The 21098-nt window shown below is 37.7% G+C and overlaps 1 protein-coding gene across 1 annotated transcript in view; it reads right to left on the bottom strand.

Moving 5' to 3' along the window:
- LOC122808162 (CD209 antigen-like protein B) overlaps positions 1 to 21098 on the bottom strand; it is a 324810-nt gene that overhangs the window by 199152 nt on the left and 104560 nt on the right. Inside the window, exon 2 of the mRNA XM_044079135.1 lies at positions 4542 to 4640. Coding sequence (XP_043935070.1) covers positions 4542 to 4640 — 99 coding nt within the window. The remainder of the gene's footprint in view (positions 1 to 4541; positions 4641 to 21098) is intronic.

Raw genomic sequence — 21098 nt, 5'->3', positions numbered from 1 at the left:
ACTTATTATTTTTCTGGACTCCTTTTGTTATGTTTTTAACATCTGAAGACGCAGTAGAACCAATACTGTGAAAGTGCTTGCGTTTTATTAAAGACTTATTGTTTTACCGTTGAGTCTGTATGTTGCTTTGGTTCACTTTATGTGCTTTTGGATTTTTACTTGTTATTAAGTGAACCATTTATCCTCTCTGCCACTTGTGCGTGTATCTTCTTGAATTTGCTTTATCTCAGAAATATACCCCATGATGATATACTTGGCTCACCTGTTCACAGACTTCTATCTAGGCAAACCAGAACAACCTTGCCTTGCTTATCAGTTCCAGTTTGTTGGTGCCTAATGCTAAAAACGCCAGAGCGATCAAAGCCCAACTGTTTAAAAAGCATTCCTTTCGGAAGTCCAGCTATAATAAAATAAGCAGATTTCTTTGTCTGTTCAAAGAAGGATAGACAATGAGGATGCAAATGGTAAAAGGCTTTGATTGAATTGGTCAAGTGTGAGGTATATGTGCCACACTGAGATCCTACTTAATGGAATCTGAGGAGTCTATATTATAACAGCGAACACTTAAAATAGTGAATGCTGTATAATCAACCCTTAAAAATTGAAACCGCAAAATGCTAAACACACGGAACAGTGAATTTTTTCCCAGAGAAAAAATTTAAAAATTTGCTGTTCCGAAAAAAAAAAAAAAAAAGCCCCCCACACCCCCCCTGCTTAAATAAAGCAACTCCAAGATCACACCACAGTAGAGGAAATGGCAATGTCCTGAAAATGGCCCAGTGATTTTTTTTTTTCCCCTGGGAAAAAAAAATCACTGTTCCGTTTGTTTGGGATTTCACAGTTCCAGTTTAAAGTTGTCGATAAAACAGCATTCACTATTTTAAGCATTTACTGATATAATAGAGAACCAAATCTGAGGGTAAAGAATACAGGAGAAACTGCAGGTATCTTCTTCCTGTATCTGAAACGATATTGCAGCATCGTACCTGTGATACAGAGTCTAGATCTCAGAGTAATCTAGACAATGTTTCCGTCAAATAACGTGTCTCATGACCTATTCCTGTTCCTGATGATGTCCAAGATGTCCCTACAGCTGAACATTCTTTAAAGACAGTCCCCATTGCTAGACCAAGTTCTAATTTTTATGTCACACAATCAGGTCATATTTCTAGACCTAGTGTAAAATACACAGCAACCTGAACATGAGTGTATCCTTTGTGTATAGTTTTGTATAATTGCATGTCAAAGAATTAGTTCTCTATAACTGCATGTCATAGGATTATATCTGTACAATTGTATGTCAATCAATGGTGTCATTTAATGCATGAGCTATTTCTCAAAGAGGGAAGATGTAGAACAGAGTGTGTGCTGTATCTTTAAGAAGCATTTCCAAGTGTAGGCACGTGCATATAAATAGAGAGCACATGCAGACAGCAGTGCCATTTTGAGTTAACAGCAAGAGTGTTAACATGTATAGGTGCAGTAGTCAGTCTGTTTATAAGTTTATTTAAGTTTAAGTTACTAAGTCCTAATCCTGATGTGTATGTATATATTAAAGTTGCTTGAACTGAACCTACAACTGTTCATTTGTTTTATGCTGACCGGATAAGCAAACCTGTACAAAATAATTTCATCTCATTGCAAAATTGCTGATTCATATACAGAGCAGTTATATAACTAACCTGAAGAACTGTATCATCAGAAATAAAAGTAAGGTAGCTTTTAGACATCTTTTTGACTCATTCTGTCTTTGCCCTTTTCACTCTGTTTCTCCCTTGTTTGCGCTGATTAGGATAGCCACATGTAGGGGATTTTACCTGAAAGGAAATCAGTATTTCTGTCAGGAAATCCTGAAATCAGGGTCTCTGTCAAGAACCCAGTGCTGGTGAGTGCCTGTGAGGTATTTTTAAGTTATTTAGAGAGATTTCACATTTCTGGTGTAGTTCTCAAAATGTTTATTGTTTCCCACAAAGTTCCTATTTTAATTTGACTTTTTTAATATTTAAAATTTAATATTTTAGATAGCATGTCATTTAGAGTAATTTCACCATCCCAGCACTTACTTTATAACCAGATTAAAGAAAAAAACATATACTTATGATTGAGGAATAAAGCATGTTTTGAATAGATTTCAAAAATTAAAAAGGAAAAAAAATAGCAGATTATAACCATTTACAAAAGCTGCCATTTGATATAATTTCTTCTTCAGATTTAGTAAGACAGTAATAGGCTATTAGTACACCTGAACTACAAGGGAGAGGAGATTAAGCTTGCCTAGTGAATCATGAGAAATAATCACTTGTTGGTCTTAAACCTCTTCTCTTAAAGTAATGCATTACGATTCAGAAATAAAATATAAAAATGTTAGTCATAAGTGGTATTTTGAAAAATCAATAAACTTGCATAAACTATATCCCCTATTACACATTAATGTGCTTACTCTCACCTATGAGGTAATAGGCTTTATTTCTACCTTGTGATGTAAAAAAACATGTATTATACATATTGCATGTATGTTCTCATGATTCAATCTTAAATATTGTGAAATTGCTTAGATGTATCTTTAATGAAATAACTCTGTAAGTAATCCTTAAGTGTATTTCTCATTCTCTAACTGTGTTTAATTATGTAAATGTACATTTGGAACTTTTCTCCATGGGTCCCTGCTGAATATGGGTTTCTAGCCCAGTCAGACACTACCCAGAAATCAAATGTAAATAAATAAAATAAATAAATTAGTATAAGGAATAGAAATGTCATTCACTGTCTAAGTTTACTTCAGCACTACTCATGGTACTCGCAGTTTACTTTCAAAAGAGTGTTACTCTGTTACTGGTAGTTAGAAGCAGTACTTCCAATGTCATTCAATACTAGATAAATCTGTGGCAAACAGATTTGCCATATATAGAATTAGAACTGCATTTGATATCTAAGGTCATTCTGTGGTGCTTTAATATGAAGCACTGTGGAAACTGTCAAAATATGTTATTGTTATATTATATTTATGTCACAATGGGGCCATAGTCATGGCTAAAAAGGGTTGGCTGGCCAGTCAACTTACTATGATAACAAAAAAATAAATATATGCAAGAATGTCACAATGAATGAGGATAGTGGCAAAAAGATAGGACAAGAACTTCAATGGGGTGTTCATTCTGAAGCAGTCATGGATTTATAGGATGAAATTGCTTAACCTTGTGAATAAAGGTTATTGGATTTACTTGTGACATGTGAGCTCCTTCTAACTATCCTGAGTGTGCAGTATTGAGTTTGAGTCAGAATTCAATAAAATTGTCAGTACACTCCACTGTTAATCTTCTGAATCCCACCCAGAATACATAACCCCACATCTTCTTGCTAACATTCCTCAATAACATTCATTTTTTATCAACAAGTATGCTAATATCTTGGATTGTCTGTACTTCCCTTGGAGATAACACTTTATGGTAAAGGATGGGTTTTCACCTGGTAAACCAAAATGCATTTTAATATGTTTCTATTAATAAAAAAATAAATATATGAATAATCAAGGATGGATATTATCAAAGTATGATACAAAAAGCTATGGTACTGTATGTGTTTCACATCACATGGCTTGTGCTCACAACACTAATACTAACAGACATACTGTTTTAATGTAATCTTTACTAGATTATGTCTCTAATGTGTAGAAGGAAAGCCTTCTCACCACTTATCACTGAAAGTTGTAGATGCTTAGTGGATTAAGACAGTTCTGGTAAATTCTAGTCAAGTAAATGGAATATAAAAGGGTGAAGTACTTCATGCTAACTTTCTTATCCGCAGAAGAAATGATGGACGTAAAGCTGCCCACAAAAGTTTGACTTCTCTAACTCAGTGTAAACCTGTGTTAATCTTTTTTGCTAACATACTCTTCTGTAATATGTTAGGACATTGTACAAACAGAACAAATATATAAATTGCAGCACTGCCATCATCATCATCATCATCATCAACCCCCTTTTCCCCATTTTTTACAAGCGGTCTGAGTGTTGCTATTTCTTTCGATTCAGTGCCACTCTTCTGCTTTATTCAACACTCACGCCTGACTTTCACAGGGCTTCTCTTAAACAATCCACCCACCTTTTGCTGGGTGCCTTTGTTTCCTCTTGCCTTCTTCCTGCCTGTCCCAAATCTTCTTCACCAGATTGTTTTCTGTTTTTCTGCACATGTGCCTGAACCACAGTAATCTGTTCTCTTTGACCTTTTCTGCAGTTGTAGCTACTCTGGCTTCTGTTCTTATGTCCTCATTCATTTCTTTATCTGTCCCACAGTGTGGATCCTACCAGCCATCTCAGGCACTTCATCTCCATCATCTGTAACTTCCTCAACTACTCTGCCTCTCCTGCCCAGATTTCCATACCATACAGCAGTACTGGTTGCATTTTGGCATTCTTCTGTCATATGTTTCATCAGACACTCTGTGCCACTTGGCTGCAGCCCCTCTGATTCTAGCTTTGACTTCTTCAAATTACAACATTACCATTGAATACATATTACAATAGAAGATGCAGAAAATGTACCTCTTAGGTCATCATGTTTCTCAGGAACAGCAGTTACGTTACTTTCCTGTGATCCACTTTTCATCTGGGAGTCAGAATTTTTTCCTTTCTCTAGAATATCTGCAAAGAGAGTATAAGTTAATAATTTTATACAATTCCCAAAAGAAAAACAAATAATAATAGCAGAGCCATTTTACCAGACTTTGTGATTGTTTTGTAGTATAAAATCCTTACTGTGTTGATGCCAATTGTGTCATTCACCATGGGAACCCTGGCAAGCACATAAATGGGGCAACCCTACTGCAATTAGGAAATGGGATCAGTGCTGTAACTTAGAATCAGGCTTTGACCCAGAAACAAGAGGGAGTGATTTGATGCATGGAATAATACTCAGTGTACTGTCAAGTGTATGATACAATGAATCTTGTTGGAAGACTATGTCATAGTACGCGTGAGCACCAAGTGACTCGTTATGGCATAATATCCTTCTTTCCCACTGCCCCAGTAGCAAACATTCCCTTCTCAGGTGTTCTTCAGTATTAAAAGTGACACTGTCATAACTTACTCTTAGAACATTATTCCAAAATCAGGTTTGGAGAGACCAACACATAATAATGCAGTGAAATGCTATCCATTATAGAGGTTCTAGTCTTTATTGCAAAAGTTAGACCATCTGTACAAATGAGTTACTCTTTTCTTCATATATCCCTGGTATGAAAATGTACTGTTTCATATTTTAATAAATTTAAGTCATAAATGTATCCTAAGAATATGTAATGTTCCATATTTTCATAAATTTAAGTCATCAATGTATCCTCTCTGGGTATGAAGAATACAAATATTGAATCTCACACTCTAAGTGCACATGTACGACTTAAAACTGTAACTCACAGATATAGATTAAGACTTTCCCGTGAATATACTAAAGCGATTAGTACAAGATGTAGAGCTCTTGTTAGAACGGCTCTTCTCCCTCCTTTCAGGAATTCATAAAAGTGCTTCATACGTGCGGTAGAAAGGGTCTTCTCCCTTGATGTACCCATTTGTGATTCTGAGACATGTTACCCAAGATGAAATAAGACGTCATTATCTGCTGTTCTGCATGTTTCTTAATTGCATTAACTACCAAACATGCAGATCATTGCTGATGTGCACATTGCGGTAGTGACCTGCTGTTTGTCTAGACAGAGGCATTCCCTTCCTCCCAGTTACTCTCTCATGCACACAAGCACCAAGCACAAACACACACACACACACACACACACACACACACACACACACACACACACACACACACACACACACACAGAGCACAGTCCCTGTACCTGTCCATACCTTATCTGCCCTCCCATGGATCCCCCCACTCCCATAATTTTTGAAGTGCCATTACAGAACATGTCTATTAGGCCCTGGTGGTTCAATGTACAGCCACCCTCTAATCCCCATTATGATATTGGTGTCATTATGGCACTTGTTTTTTTTTTTTTATTTTTTTTTTTTTTGTTTTATGTTAGTTTCTGATTTATTGTATCCCCTATCCGAACCACTGTTAAGATGTTGATGCTGGTGTAGTGCTTTAAAATAGTAATTGCTGGTATTTAGTGCATCCTCCCATCCTTGATCATCATAATTCTGTTGATGCCATTACTGCACTTTAAGAATAATCTATGGTGTCTAGATGGTCCCCCCACCAAATTTGTGGCAAGTGGTTGAAAATGACCTGTTGGACATGTTCAGTATACTGACATGATCATGCTGATATACATGACTGAGTGATTTCTTGAATTATTTGGTGGTGTTGATGCCCTCCTGGAGTCTGTACCTGGGTTGGAGCACATGGCTAATTAAGATATGCCTTCCCCCCAGAAATCCTCATTAGCATTCAATATAGCGTAATGGCCAGCTCTTCACTATCCTGCATGTTTTCATGTTAGAGGACTGTGAACCACCATCTAAGGACTGTTGCTGATTCAAGGAAAGGGATTGCGATGGGCACCGGAATGTGTACATGTTATGGTACCTACTTGAAATTCCTTTGCCTTTTGACCCTCTGTTTCAGGTGCTGAGTTTTGTTGGCACCCATTATCAGTTTCACTCCATAAGGTAGTGAGATCATTTATTTTTCATGTATTTCTTTTCTAATTTAAAAACATTATTTTTAAAATTAAAAAAAAAAAGATCTTTAAATTGATCAATAGTTTGTTTAATTACAAAAATGATTATGCTAATAAAATAATTTCCATAAGCTGAAAAATATGGCCATTATCTAAACACATCTTGCCCTCTCTGTTTGCTCCTGCCTGCATAGTAAAAGGCCATGGTTAGGTATACCTATGGCCTGCCATTGTGTTAGCTAAGAACAGACATTAATTCTGTAGATAAAATCAATAGCAGAATAGCAGTGCTGCTTACTATCCAAACTCACGTCAGTTACAGAGTGGCTGCTGAGAAGAATGGGCAGTCTAAGATTTGTGGGCAGTGTTCTCTTCACATTTTGCACATGGAATAAATACTACCAGTATACCTAAAATAAATCTTTGAGCAGTTTCACCTGTATACTTTGCACATACTGATGATGACTCATAATTATGAATGTACGCCCATATGTATGCACACATTTATGTCCATATGCATGTATGTATGTGTTTATTCACTGAACTATCCACAGCAAAAAGACATTTGTTTTATAACTAACAATTAGATGGAGAAGATGACTTACGCTGTCTAGAGATCAGACAAGTCAATCTCACAGTAGTGTTAGCAGCATGTACTTTCCACAATAATGACTTGCTTATTTTTGTTTCCATTTTTTTAAATTAAATTAAAAACAAGGATTAGTCTATCAGATATGTATGTATGTGTGCATTGGTGGGGGGGTTGATAAACAATTTCCAGTGTTCAAGAGTGAAGTAAAGTTTTATTTTTTTGAATTTTGTTGACCAGGTTACTCCCACTAAGCCAATGTACTCTTTTTAAGGGAGATATGAGGAGTTGTTAATACTGGCTAAGGGAACATTCCTCCCCTTTCATCAATAAGTTCCATGATATCTTTCATATCTACCAGAGTTATCACCAGCTCAGACAGAAGTAGGCTTAATTTAACATCTATTATGAGGGGCAGAACACTCAGGTACACAGCCTGTTATGATAAACTATAGTATTAGTAGGAGAAATCAGTCTAACCACCTGGTATGGGAATAGAACCTACAACATTTGGATCACCTAGTACCAGAGGTGAATGTGCTACCTGCTGAGTTACTGAGACTACATTGTGCTTGGTAAGAGCAATTTACTTGTGAGAGTTGCCCTGTAACACTATCAGGATCAAATTGTAAAACAGCCACCGATGTTAAGAGCAATCAGTGTATTTTCAGTGTGTGTGTGTGTGTGTGTGTGTGTGTGTGTGTGTGTGTGTGTGTGTGTGTGTGTGTGTGTGTGTGTGTGTGTGTGTGTGTGTGTGTGTGTGTGTGTGTTGGGGGGGATTTCTTCCATATTGTACTGCATTAACCAAACAATACTTGGAATCATCTGGTAACATCATGCGAATCACCTGGCATCATCTACTTTTTTGGCAAAAGCTGTGATTAGTGGGGGAATCGATGTATTCTTTTAGTGTGACTGAGGTAGTTCTTTGCATTTATATTCTACTGATAATTATACAATAATAACTCATTGTGATTATTTATTTATTTATTAATTTACATTTGTTTACTGGGAAATTCCAACTGGACACAGATCCTTTTTCAGTGAAGGACTGGGGGAGAAAAGTTCCACAGAACAATAAATGAGCAACAGAGTACATGAAGAACAATTGAATGTATCATACATACAATAGCAAATCATACATACTGCACTTAACATTAGCTATACATACAATATGAAACATAGTAATGAACAGATATGCCAATATCCACCGAGAGGCTAGGAATAAAGGTAGGATGTACATACAGATAGTACTAAGCTCAAATAGATACTGTTCTAAACTCAGAAACCTAAATATTATATGCAAATATTGCACTAAACTCAAGCAGATATAAAGCAGAAGCTTCACATGAAGGTGGAACAAGCTAGAAGGGCTAATGGGATGGAAGGGGAAGATAGAGGAGTAAGAGAGGAGACTGAGTAGTATACGTGGTAGTGAGAGGAAGCTAGGTGTAAGTCAGTTGGATATGCATTTGGAGTTGAGATGAAGTGAGGTAGTTAAAGGGACACTATCTCATAACTAAAATCACATTTCTGCCTTGGCCCGAAGCTGAAAACAATGCCACCCACTTAGTTTATCACCTCCCTGTTTGTGACATCAGTAAAGATTTGCTAGTAATCCCACCCACGGCATTAAGTTTCTTTAAAAAGGTGTGCAAACCTGTATCCCAGTCCTGTTTTACTTCCCTGTGGAATAAGACACAGCACTTGGGTTCCCTGCACATAGTGCTTTGGACTTGTTTCTACGTGTTTTTTTTTTTTTTTTTTGGGACAAAGACAAAAATAATGGGTGGGCAAAACCCCCAAAATAGGGACACATTTTTTAAAGTATTATTCTTCGAAACGTAGATAGTTGCTAGAATAAAAAGGTCTGGTGTTACACATTTTCCGAAGGATATGTAGTCTGAAACTCAAATGTCTGTCATTATTTAGTAAATTTGATCCTTACTATTTACCACAAAAAAAAATTCAGAAAACCACAAATTTTATAAGGAACAGACTCAAAATGTGAGACGAAAATATTAAAAGTTGAGAGGCTTGACATAAACCTTCTCTGAGCCGATCTCAGTGCTTACACAGTGAGACTAAGATGCTCCAGATATTATTATTTTTTTTTTGTATAAATTGTATAAAAGGTTTCCCCTGCCTGTGACAATAGTTTAGCGAGGGTGAGTGGAGAGGGATAAAAACAATTACCTGAACACAATCTTTCTTTAATGCAATACCAGCTTTTAAGGAGCCGGTATTACATTTGCGGTCAAACCTGAGCACTGTTGTGCTCACTGTGTGGTCTACTCTAAACTGTAGCAGCTGCGTGTTACATTATAGCAAGTAGTTTGCTACAGTTTACAAGTAAAAAGAAAAACTTTGTTTTTTCTTTTAAGTAGAACCTGAGCGCTCTAGCGCTCTGTGCAGGGACATGGAAAATGCACAATCTTTTTAATGCATTACATTTGCGGTCAAATCTGAGCACTACTGTGCTCTGTGTGTGGTCTACTCTAAACTGTAGCAGCTGCTTGTTACATTACAGCAAGTAGTTTGCTGGAGTTTACAAGTAAAAAAAACATGTTTTTTTTCTTTTAAGTAGATTCTGAGCAGTGTAGCTCTCTGTGCAGGCAGACTATAAACTGCAGCAACTGTTTACCATTGTTATCCAGTATCTATCCAAAAGTGGAGATGTGTGTGCCATTCAGTAATATTAATGTGACAGTGTGGCTTGGGTGGGTGGCAAGAGGAAAATACTATCACCTGATCATGAACTTTTTTTAATGAAATACCGGCTTTTAAAAGCTGGTATTACATTTGTGGTCAAACCTGAGTGCTGTTGCAGTCTGTGTGCTCTAAACGGTAGTATCTGCAAGCAGTTTGTTACAGTCTCACCAATGAGTAGCCTGTATGATACCGAGAAGTGTGGCAATGCTTTGAAAACGTCTGCATAGTTTTTTTTTTTTTTTTTTATTTAACCGAGAAAGAATTGCGACCACTGTAGTTCTGACAAGTATTTGGACAGATACAAAATGAACATTATATTCAGTGGTCTCAGAATGAATATGATTTATCTAAAGATATTAAATCTATTATGTATAATAATTATAATACCTGTTTTCTTAATATACAAAATCTTTTTAATACCTGGAATAATATGTTTTTTACTATGGAGGAGAGACTTACAATTATTAAAATGATAATATTCCCCAAGATTTTATACTTAATACAATCAATAATACTTCCACCTACAAAAATAATTATCAAGAAACTGAACAGACTAATGTTAAATTTCTTATGGGCACCTAATAGACCTAGGATTGCATTAAAGAAACATACTAATAGCTGGTCTCAAGGGGGTATTTCTTTTCCAGACTTTAATTTATATACTATCTCTTCTATTGTAAAAGTTATTACTTTATTAATAGATCAGTCATATGTCACAAAATGGAAAGATTATTGGGAGCTAATTAGTATACACTTCATGAAAATCTCCTTAACACATAAAAATATGATTGTAAATAACTCCATGTTATGGTTACTAAAGGAATTTTGTACTTCACCTAGTACACCTAAACATATGGTTTGTTACCCATTAAATATTATTATTAGTTATCGTAACTTTATATTCATGCACCCTAAGTATAGGGAATGGAATTTTATTGTATTTCCTATAATGTATACTCAGGGTATGCTTTTGTCATCTACTTCTGAAGGAACTCATTTAGCTATAGATAATGATCTAAAGAACTGGTATCAGTTGATATCTGATAATAAAGTTAAAAATCTAGATTTCTTAAAACAAGAATTTGATCTAAGAGAAACTTGCTGGTTAGAGGTTCAGACCTTTAGACAACATCTCATTAATAAAATAGATTTAATGTCTATAACTGTTAAAGAATCTATTCCAACACTGATTGATTACTTGATATTAAATTTACAACATAAAGTTTCTGATAAAGGTAAACTTTCATACATACATAAAGTTATCAGACAAGAAACTTTTTACAGTGTAGATTCATACTGGAATTATTTCACTTCTATTAATGGGGACCCACCAAATCAACAAGATAAACAATATATATTGGAATCTGCTTATAGAACTATGTCTTCCATTGTCTGGAGACTTTATACATGGACATTTTTACATAGTTCTTTTTATACACCTTTGATGATGAATAAAATAAATAATAAAGATAATCTATGTAAGAGATGTAATGTAGAAATTAATGCTGACTGGGCTCATATGTTTTATGACTGTATAAAATTGAAAGAATACTGGAAGTCAGTTAATGAATTTTTGCAGGCTCTTTTTACAGATAATTTCATTATTTCTAAATCTCTTATATTATTCAACACACCTGTACCTCAAGGTGTTAAAAAGGTTAAGCTTCCCTTGTTATGGTCTATTCTAGCAGTGGCTAGGAAAATAATAACTAGAAATTGGATTTCAGATACACCTCCTTCGTTCAATGAATTTAAAAATGTTATGAATATAGTGTGCCATATGGAAATAAACACAATTAGGATTAGAACAAACAGAAAAACATCTTATTTTATTGTATGGGATAATTTACAAAATTTGTTAAAAAAATTTTAATTTCAATAGCATGGTATTTTAGTTTAATTAATTGATCTGATTGTAGTGGATGTCTTTGTAAATACTTTAGTTGTTTTGTTGAATATTATAATAATACCTATTTTTAATTACTTGTATAAAATTGTTATGATATTTCTCTTATATGTTAAAACAATAAACCTGTTTTGAAAAAAAAGAATGAATATGATTCAGACATTTGGGGCACATTTTCAGGAATCACACATCATGGTACTCTGCTATCATTTGTAATCCTAAACAATGTGATCACTCATTGGCAAGAACTGTGCCTGGTAACTTTAGTGTTTGCATTATAATGTTGACGTATTTCCATATTCTGCCTCTGTGCAAGTTTTCTGTAGTTGCTTATCTGCTAAAAACATACTAGTTCATGCACTATGTTGTTCGTAAATGTATATTTGTGGTCATATGTATGTGTGACTTTTTTTCCTCATCTCATGATTAGTGCCCTTTTGTCAAGATTATGTTTATGCACACTGGTATCTGTCTTGTTCACCCTCTCTTAATGACAATGTTAGTTCATGTTTTAGATTGTTTAGAAGACAGCCTGGAATGCCATCTGGTGCCATAGATGCTGTGTTTTTTTACTTAGAGAAGGCTTTAATGACCTGATCTTTGGATATGTAGAGTGGGGGAAGTTGGGGGCAAGGTTAGTGATAAGTTTGGAGGGGATAGAGGAGTGACATTTTCACCAAATCTGTCCTCTAGCAGATTTGCTATCACTGTGGGATCAGTGTGTATTATATTGTTAGTCACTAGCTTGGCACACTCTTGGGTCATAGGGTTATAGGAGTTTACTAGACTATTGGCCCTGAGGCCTTTATAAGCCTAGCAAAGAATTTAGCCCATGCATAGACAAATCAGCACCTGATGCCCCTGTCCAGCAGGGACATAGGTGGAATCCCAGGGGTATATTTTGTGTTTCCCATCCAGTTATCCAGGTTGCACTTAAAAAGGGGTAAGGGGATACTCTGCTTAATGTGGAGAGGGAGTCCATTCCATAGATGAGGAAGTCTCTGAGACACAAATCTGTCCCACAAACAAGTCTTGTTGATGTCAGAGACCATGTTGAGGCCGTGTGTGTGGGTTACTCGAGTGGAGCCTGACTTGTGGATATGCAATAGTCCCATCAAGGTGGGGTCCATGATCACCTTGTATGCCAGACAGAGATCACCTCTGAGGAGTCTGTATGAAACTGAGACAGGGCTAGGGCTTTTAGCCTATCTGTGTATGATTGATGTTTGAGACCCTAGATTCTCCTGGTGAGATACCTCTGTGGTCTCTCCAGCTGCTGCATGTGCTTTGCAAGGTACATGCTGAAAAGGGCATTGTACTCAATAATGGGCCTTATAAGGGAAGAATACAGGGATGTTATGACCTCCTTGTCCCTGGGTGAAATACCCTTACCTATGAGGTGGGGCATGTAGAAGGCTTTCCGTACAATGGAAGCAACATGGTGGTCAAACGTCAGGTTATTATCAACCTAGATGCCCAAATCCTTCACAACGGATTGCATGCTTAGGACATTGCTATTAATGTGATAATTTGTGGGGGATGTCACTCTCCTCAAAGGGGATGATGATACATTTTTTGGTATTCAGCTTGAGGCCATGTTTCTGGCACCAGTCATTTGTCTGAGTGAGGCTCCCTTGGAAGATGTCCACATCACTAGGGGAATTGTTGACAGCACCAAGCTTCCAGTCATCTGCAGACCTGGTCATCCATATTCCACTGGTTTTGGCCTGCACCTCAGAAAAGTATATCCCAAATAACAGAGGCCCCAAGACCAAACCCTGGAGTACACCGCTTGTTATGGTTCTACTGCTTGAGGTGGCCTCCCCTATTTGGACTAGGTGGGTTCTATCAGTGAGCCAGTTTGCTACTCATCTGTTAACATATGGATTGATGCCCTGTCAGGTATTACTGATTCCATGCATCTATATAAATGCTCGTACAGTGCTTTGGTGTAGTTTTGGATATTGGTGCCAGTTCCTACAGAGGGGAAGAGGGGTGTGTAGTTGTTTATAACATCACTTGGGAGGCTATAATCAGCTTTGGAGAAGTTCTTATGTCTGATCCTAGATAGAGGGAGGGTTGATGGGAGATATTGATTTCGAAAGTGACCGCATTATGGTCAGATCTTACCAGGGAGAATGATACTATAGGGATGCTGCAGTGGTTACTCATGTTGGTTAATACCAAGTCCAAGATATTATCACCTCTTGGTGGGGTATCAACTAGCTGTTCCAAGGCATTTGCATTGACAAAATCAAGGAATCTCTGGGCATTTGTTTTCTGGCATGAGTAGTCCTTCCATTCTATGTTTGGGAGGTTAAAGTCACCCAGAATCAGGGTAAATTGTTGAATCTTGATAGATTCAAACAAGTCTAAATAGGCGGAATGGGCAGCTTGAGTCAGATTTGGGGGCCAGTAGCTAGCTATGATTTGAATAGGGATCTTGTCAATGATTAACTGCACCTGGAGTGTCTCCTGTTTGTCATACTGTTTGATCAGCCTGGAGGTGTGTATGTCTTTAATGTATATTGAAATTCCACCTCCTTTGGCTTTACTGCCCACAGTTTGGGGTTTGAATATATGATAGGATGAGTAACCAGGTATGGCTGGGGCGATCTCCATGGCTTTGAACCAGGTTTCTGTGACTGCACAGATGTCAGCATTTTCCAGGGTTAGGAATGCTTGCAATGAGTGCAGTTTCATGTTTAGACTCCTAGCATTTAGCAGCATGACCTTTAATTTATGTTTTGGTGAAAATTTTTTGCTGGCAGTTTTAACTCATCACTTTTCCTAAAAAAGGCACTATAAGGAATGCAAGACCCTTTGTCAGAAGCCTGAAGTCAAGGTGAGAAAGATGCAGGCCATCTTTGGCAAAGCATCATGGTCTATTGATTATATCTGCCCAGGATGTCTTGTACTGGCTTTCCCTGGAATGACACCAGAAACTAAGCCAATTGTTAAAGTCAATAATTTTCTGTTTGTATTGCTGCATAATTATGGGTGATGGCAGAATGCTGCTTAAGGCTAGGGACATACCTGCCTGTGACTCATAATCAGCAAGCTCAATCATGTCTCTCTTCATGTAGTCCAGAGAGGTACATCTCAAGTCATTCATGCCAACATGGACTATGACAGAGTCATAACAGTGCCTGTTGTTGAGAGACTTGAGTGAGTATGTGATATGGCAGATTCTGGCACCTGACAGACAACTAACTGTGACTTTCTTCTTATCCAGCCTGGTGAGAGGCACAACTATAGCATCAACCGGTAGGCCCTTGGACCAGTGTGGATTGCCCTCTGGAAGGGAGAGAATTTTATCTAGTCTCCAGGAGATAGATTCAGTGGTATTAGGATTCTTCCAGGCACACTGCATGATGAGCTGCACCAGGTCATCTGCAGGTGGGGTCACCCAGGAAGTAGAGTGCCGGGCATGGAAAGCCTGCAAAAATACAGACTCCTCAGAGAAAGGGGTGGTAGAATTCCAGTCACCCTCCTGCTTCAAAATTTCCCAGGGTGACCGTAAGGACCCTTCCCCCTCATTGTAGTTAGTATCCTCAGTGAGGGATTCCATGGGGGAATCTATGTGCTTCTTCTTGCATGATCTCTTGCACAGTACTTCCTCTATGGGGCTATCTGAGGAGGACTCTGCAGAGTGGGTACCTTGTGGAAGGTTGCCTTGAGATTCCCATACCTGGTATCCGTGAGTAGTGGGCTGGGACAGTTGTGGCTAAGAGGAAAGAAATATATGGATATCCTGCACCAAAAGAATCAGCTGAGAGTCTGTAGAGGCAATTGCCCTCTCCATCACCTGGAAAGCAGGTATGCCCAAAGACGGATGGGAGCCCAGAACTGAGAAGAACAACCTCAGGACCAGGGTCATACCCCACTCCGACGAACCCACTCCCAAGGAAGGAGCCACAAGAGGAGTCAGTTCTGTCGAAGCAACTGATACCATAGCAGATGGCACCATAGAAAAAAGACGTGCCTTGCTAGAGAACATGGTGCCAGCAGATCAGTCTCAATCTCAGGGTTGACTCAGCTCCAGGGCAGTCAATGTCCAAAGGGTAGGCTCTGGTTCTATGGTAGGATCTACCAATGGAGCCAAAGAAGCTGGAACCGGGGATGGTGTCGAAGGCTCTGATACCTCCAGGGAGCTCAAAAGAGGAAGATATTGTGGTGGAGTCTGTGGAGAGAAGTCCTTGTCTCCAGGTGGGAGGGAGGATTTGGAAGGTGTTGGAAATCCTCTGGCTGCCAGAAGCTGATCCACTACTCTCACAACATCCAGTTCCAAAAAGACTCTTGGAGGAGCAGACGGACATCCCTGATGGTGAGTCAGGATGGTCTAAAAATAGACTACATTGTTGTCCAAAATATGGGTCCACTGAAGGGGAATATCGGGTCCGAGGGGTTATTTCACCTTTCGGCACCAAGGTCGAAGGACTCATAGGATGTATAGGAACGGGAGAAGTGACCGTAATTGGGGGAATTATTTTTGCTGCTGAAAGGGGGATCAGTGCTAAAGTCCTAATCAGTGTTGTGTACAGAGTTTGGAGTAAGGGTGCTGAGGCCGGCATCGCAGCTGGCTGTTGAGATCTTGGAATAGAAGACAGCACTGAGAAGAGCATTTGAGGCACAGGTGCCAAGGTTGTTGATGTCAAATTAGGGATCTTGGCCTTCAGCTCCATAAATTTTGATTTAATAACATGAGGAGAGCAGGGTAAGGACTTACTCCTCTTTTTATGTTCTCTCTTTGGAGAGGTTGAGCCGTCCGACTTAGAAATAGCCTCCATGAAGGGAGATTTTAACAGTCCTTTAAGCATAAGCTTGTTTTTCTGTTCTGTTAAGATGTGTGAACTAAAAGCTTTACAACTGTCACAAGGGGGTTTCACAGACAGGTGTGGAATCCCGAGACAGTATACGCAAGACATATGATTATCAACATAAGGCATTTTTTGTCACATAGGTTGCAACACTTAAAACCGATTGTTCCCTTTTTCTCTGACATAATAACAGTAACGTAAACATTTTAAACCAGAAAGGAAAACATATATATGTATATATATATATATATGGGTCTACTTCATTTCACCTAACTTCCAATTCACTGACTCCCATTTGACTGAGACCAAATGACTGAAATTTCATTTCACTGACAGTTCATTTGACTGACAAGTATTATTAGCAAGAAAATGGAATATGCCCCCTTCCCCACTGTAGTTCGACCCTGGAGTTAGAATATATAGTTGGGGGGGGTGAAGCCCCACTACTTTCACTTACTTTTCTTTTACTAAGCAATATTATATCAAAACTTAACAATATCATATGAAATAAAGTGGTGGGGCTGTGCCCCCCACACCCCCCAACTATATATTCTAACTCCAGGGTTGCACTACAGTGGGGAAGGGGGCATATTCCATTTTCTTGCTAATAATACTTGTCAGTCAAATGAACTGTCAGTGAAATGAAGTGTCAGTGAAATGAAATTTCAGTGAAATGGGGTAAGTGAAATGAAAGTCAGTGAATTGGAAGTTAGGTGAAATGACGTAGACCCATATATATATATATATATAAAATATATATATTTTTTTTTGGTAGAGAGAAAGTAGAAGGAGGATACCAACAATGGTACTGGGAGTTACCTTAGAGGGTAAGGGAGGGCATGTACCAGCGATGGTACAAAGAATACCAACTTGGTAAAAAGAAAAAATAGGAAGAGAGAGACACTCAATCAAATAGTAAAAACCTATGCGATAGACAAGGTAACCCTAAGTTATGTGTAAAAAATTAACAAGAAAGTGAAGAAGAAATTAAACTTTAAAGACTTAGCTAAGAGTTGGCTTGACACATCTTGATTCAGTGCACAGCAAATGACATCTGGGGTAATATGGAGAGGGGCACTATGGGTAAAGCTTAGCTTGAGAGATATTTGACTGGCGCAAGCTTGTTACTACGGTTGACTCAATTCTGAGGATGGAACAGACACCCATCAGTAAGGAATGAATGAAAATTAACAACATCAGATATATTTTTATTATGCTTGTAGACAAGTGATTACTCATTTTCTTAGGAGCTACTGCCTATCCCATGAAAGAAACACATGAACAGCATGTGTTACACTACATTGTACCTCAATATTGTTTCACAGAGTTAGGTAAATGACCAACTATTTTAGCTGCAAGTTGCCCTTAATTTAACAGCAACATGCATTGTGTGCTGGCAGCTGTGTCAAACATAGCCAAACCAACAGAGTTTTCATAAAGAACATTCTATTTATATCCTTAGGTATAAGGAAAGGTCGAAAGGTGAAAGAAAAGGATTATTAAGCTGATGACCAGGGTTTGAATTGCATTAGCCTGTACATGAATGCCATGCATGATAAATAAAATGTTAAATATCCAGAACTTGTTTTAATGGTGAATGTATCAAATAATTTCATAGTGATTTAAATCTTAACAAGATGGCAATGATTTTTTTCCAGCATTGGGTACATTTGATAAAAGCTACACCCAACAACATTTGGACCTAAAATTCAGTATTACAGTTCCAGTACTAGAGAAAGAAAATTCAAATCTGGGTAGTTCTACTACTGATCCACAAGCTACTGGTGGAATCAGGATTTGTATTGCTGTGCATATTTCTCATTAGTTCTACTACTGATCCACAAGCTACTGGTGGAATCAGGATTTCTATTGCTGTGCATATTTCTCATTAGTTCTACTACTGATTCAAAAGCTGCTGGTGGAATAAGGATTTCTATTGCTGTTCATATTTCTGGGAAGTTCTACTACTGATCGACAAGCTACTGGTGGAATCAGGATTTGTATTGATGTGCATATTTCTCATTAGTTCTACTAATGATCCACAAGCTACTGGTGGAATCAGGATTTGTATTGATGTGCATATTTCTGGTTAGTTCTACTACTGATCCACAAGCTACTGGTGGAATCAGGATTTGTATTGATGTGCATATTTCTGGTTAGTTCTACCACTGATCCACAAGCTACTGGTGGAATCAGGATTTGTATTGATGTGCATATTTCTGGTTAGTTCTACTACTGATCCACAAGCTACTGGTGGAATCAGGATTTGTATTGATGTGCATATTTCTGGTTAGTTCTACTACTGATCCACAAGCTACTGGTGGAATCAGGATTTGTATTGATGTGCATATTTCTGGTTAGTTCTACCACTGATCCACAAGCTACTGGTGGATATTGCTGTGCATATTTTCATTGTCTGTGGTTTTATAGAAGAGAAAATATCACCAACACTAGTAAGTTCATTTTTAAATCTACAAGAGCCAATCCAAGTGAATGGGATACTATTTGTCAGTTAAAATGGCTAAAATACAAAACATTTGGTCAAAGCTTAAAATCCCTTCACTCCACATTAAAGCAAGGCTTTCTTTCAGTTTTCTCCATGACAGAGTTTCACTACTTTTTTTGTATAACCGTCAAAATTGATGCAGCACATTTTGTTTGTATTTGGCATTGATGGAGGTACATAATACACTGTACACTTATAAGCTACATTAATAACATACCTTCTTATTTTGTTACAATGATTCTAAGATAAAGAACATAGGATCAAAACAAGAAGGTATGATACAATTATTATTAAATAGTGAACATTCTCCCACCTGTGCATCAAATCTCTATAAGGCCATTGACTTCACAATATAGCAGAAGTTGCTAGTTCAAGAATCCAGATGAGTCTGGAAGATTTTTTTTAAAGGAAAGGCATGTCATGGCTTTAGCTGATGGTTCCAAGATAATAGTTAGGTCTGGAGCTTTAATAGTATCTGGAGATTTCCTGGTAGTAGGTAACAAAATTCATTTTGTCAAAAAGCTTTTGAGATCTATTTGTGTGAGACTTTTGGTTTATTCATCCCAAAATGATTAATTGGAATAGAGTGATTGCTTAATTACCTGATTACGTCATACCGTATTTTTTTATTTAACTAATTTTAATTAATGTGCTCAGATTACTTGAAGACATATGCAAAAGTGCTTCAACAGTTGTCCCAAGGTTGATAATTAAATATTACCCCAATGTAGAATAACTGGGATCATACCATAGATAATTTGAGTGGACCCATGCATGGGATAAAGCATTTTGGAGATGCATCTGCCCATTTGTAGTGCATGGGGAAGTTCTGGGGTAAATTTTCTGTTTCCCATCCATATACCTTGGTTGCAGTTGAAAATGGACAGGGAGAAACTTTGTTTTATGTGGACGGGGAGTCTGTTCCATATCAGTGGTATCCTCTGTGAAATAAACCTGTCCCTCCAAACTGTTCTATTAATGTTGCAAAAGAGGTTTAAATGCCTAGGCAAAGCATTTATGATGGCATCTGACTTATTGATGTGCAGTAGATCCATTAGTAATAGGACAGAGGATCCCTTCTATGCCAGACATCTTTGGAGTCTGTAGGATACTGACTATACTGACAGGGGTTTCAGTCGGTCCATGTCCTGTTGTTTAGGCCTTGTATCCTTTCAGTAAGGTATCTTTGTGTGAGCTCCAGTTGTTGCATGTGTCTGAACACATATATGCCAAAGGGGACATTATGTGCAATGAATGGCCCTGTCAAGCCTGAGTAAAGGGAGTCAAAGACATCCCTAGATCTAAACACAATCCCTTTTTTTTAAAGTTTGTGCAATATAAAAGGACTTTGTTACAACAATAGACACTTGGTCAAAATTTAAGTCACTGTCCACATAAGTTCCCAAATCCTGAAAAAAGGGGTCAACTCTGAGGGGCATATTGTCACTGTGGTAGTTCCCAGGGGTACATGACTACCCAAAAGATACAGCAATGGATTTTTGGGTATTTAGTTTTAGACCATGATTTTGACACCAGTTATTTGAGACAAGCCTTCCTCCTGGATGGCCATGTCATTTGAGGATTCAATGACTGCTCTTAGCTTGCAGTCATCTGCAAACTTAGTTGTCATCATCCACTTTTATCACTACTATTATTATTATTATTCAGTATTACTTATACTCATTCACTATCCTCCCTCATTATTTGCTATTAGAAGTGATTTCAGATGGGGTATTATTAAGTGAGAGGATTTAAATGTTGTTTTTCATGAGGGAGCTCTGGAGAAAATAGTAGTATGGGGAGGTGAGCATGGGTTGTGAGTTACAAAGCCATGTTTCAGTGTCTGTTACAGCTTCCTGGGTACTTTTTTGGAGGTATGCAAGTTATCTGATACACTTATGAGTGCGAACCCATCAGTGTATTGTAGTAGG

Source organism: Protopterus annectens, chromosome 8.part0, assembly GCF_019279795.1.
Source record: "Protopterus annectens isolate FY-2018-M chromosome 8.part0, PAN1.0, whole genome shotgun sequence".
NCBI classification, from domain to species: Eukaryota; Metazoa; Chordata; order Ceratodontiformes; family Protopteridae; genus Protopterus; species Protopterus annectens.
The sequence above is the reverse complement of the archived record's forward strand: the minus strand, read 5'-3'. Positions and strand labels throughout refer to the sequence as shown.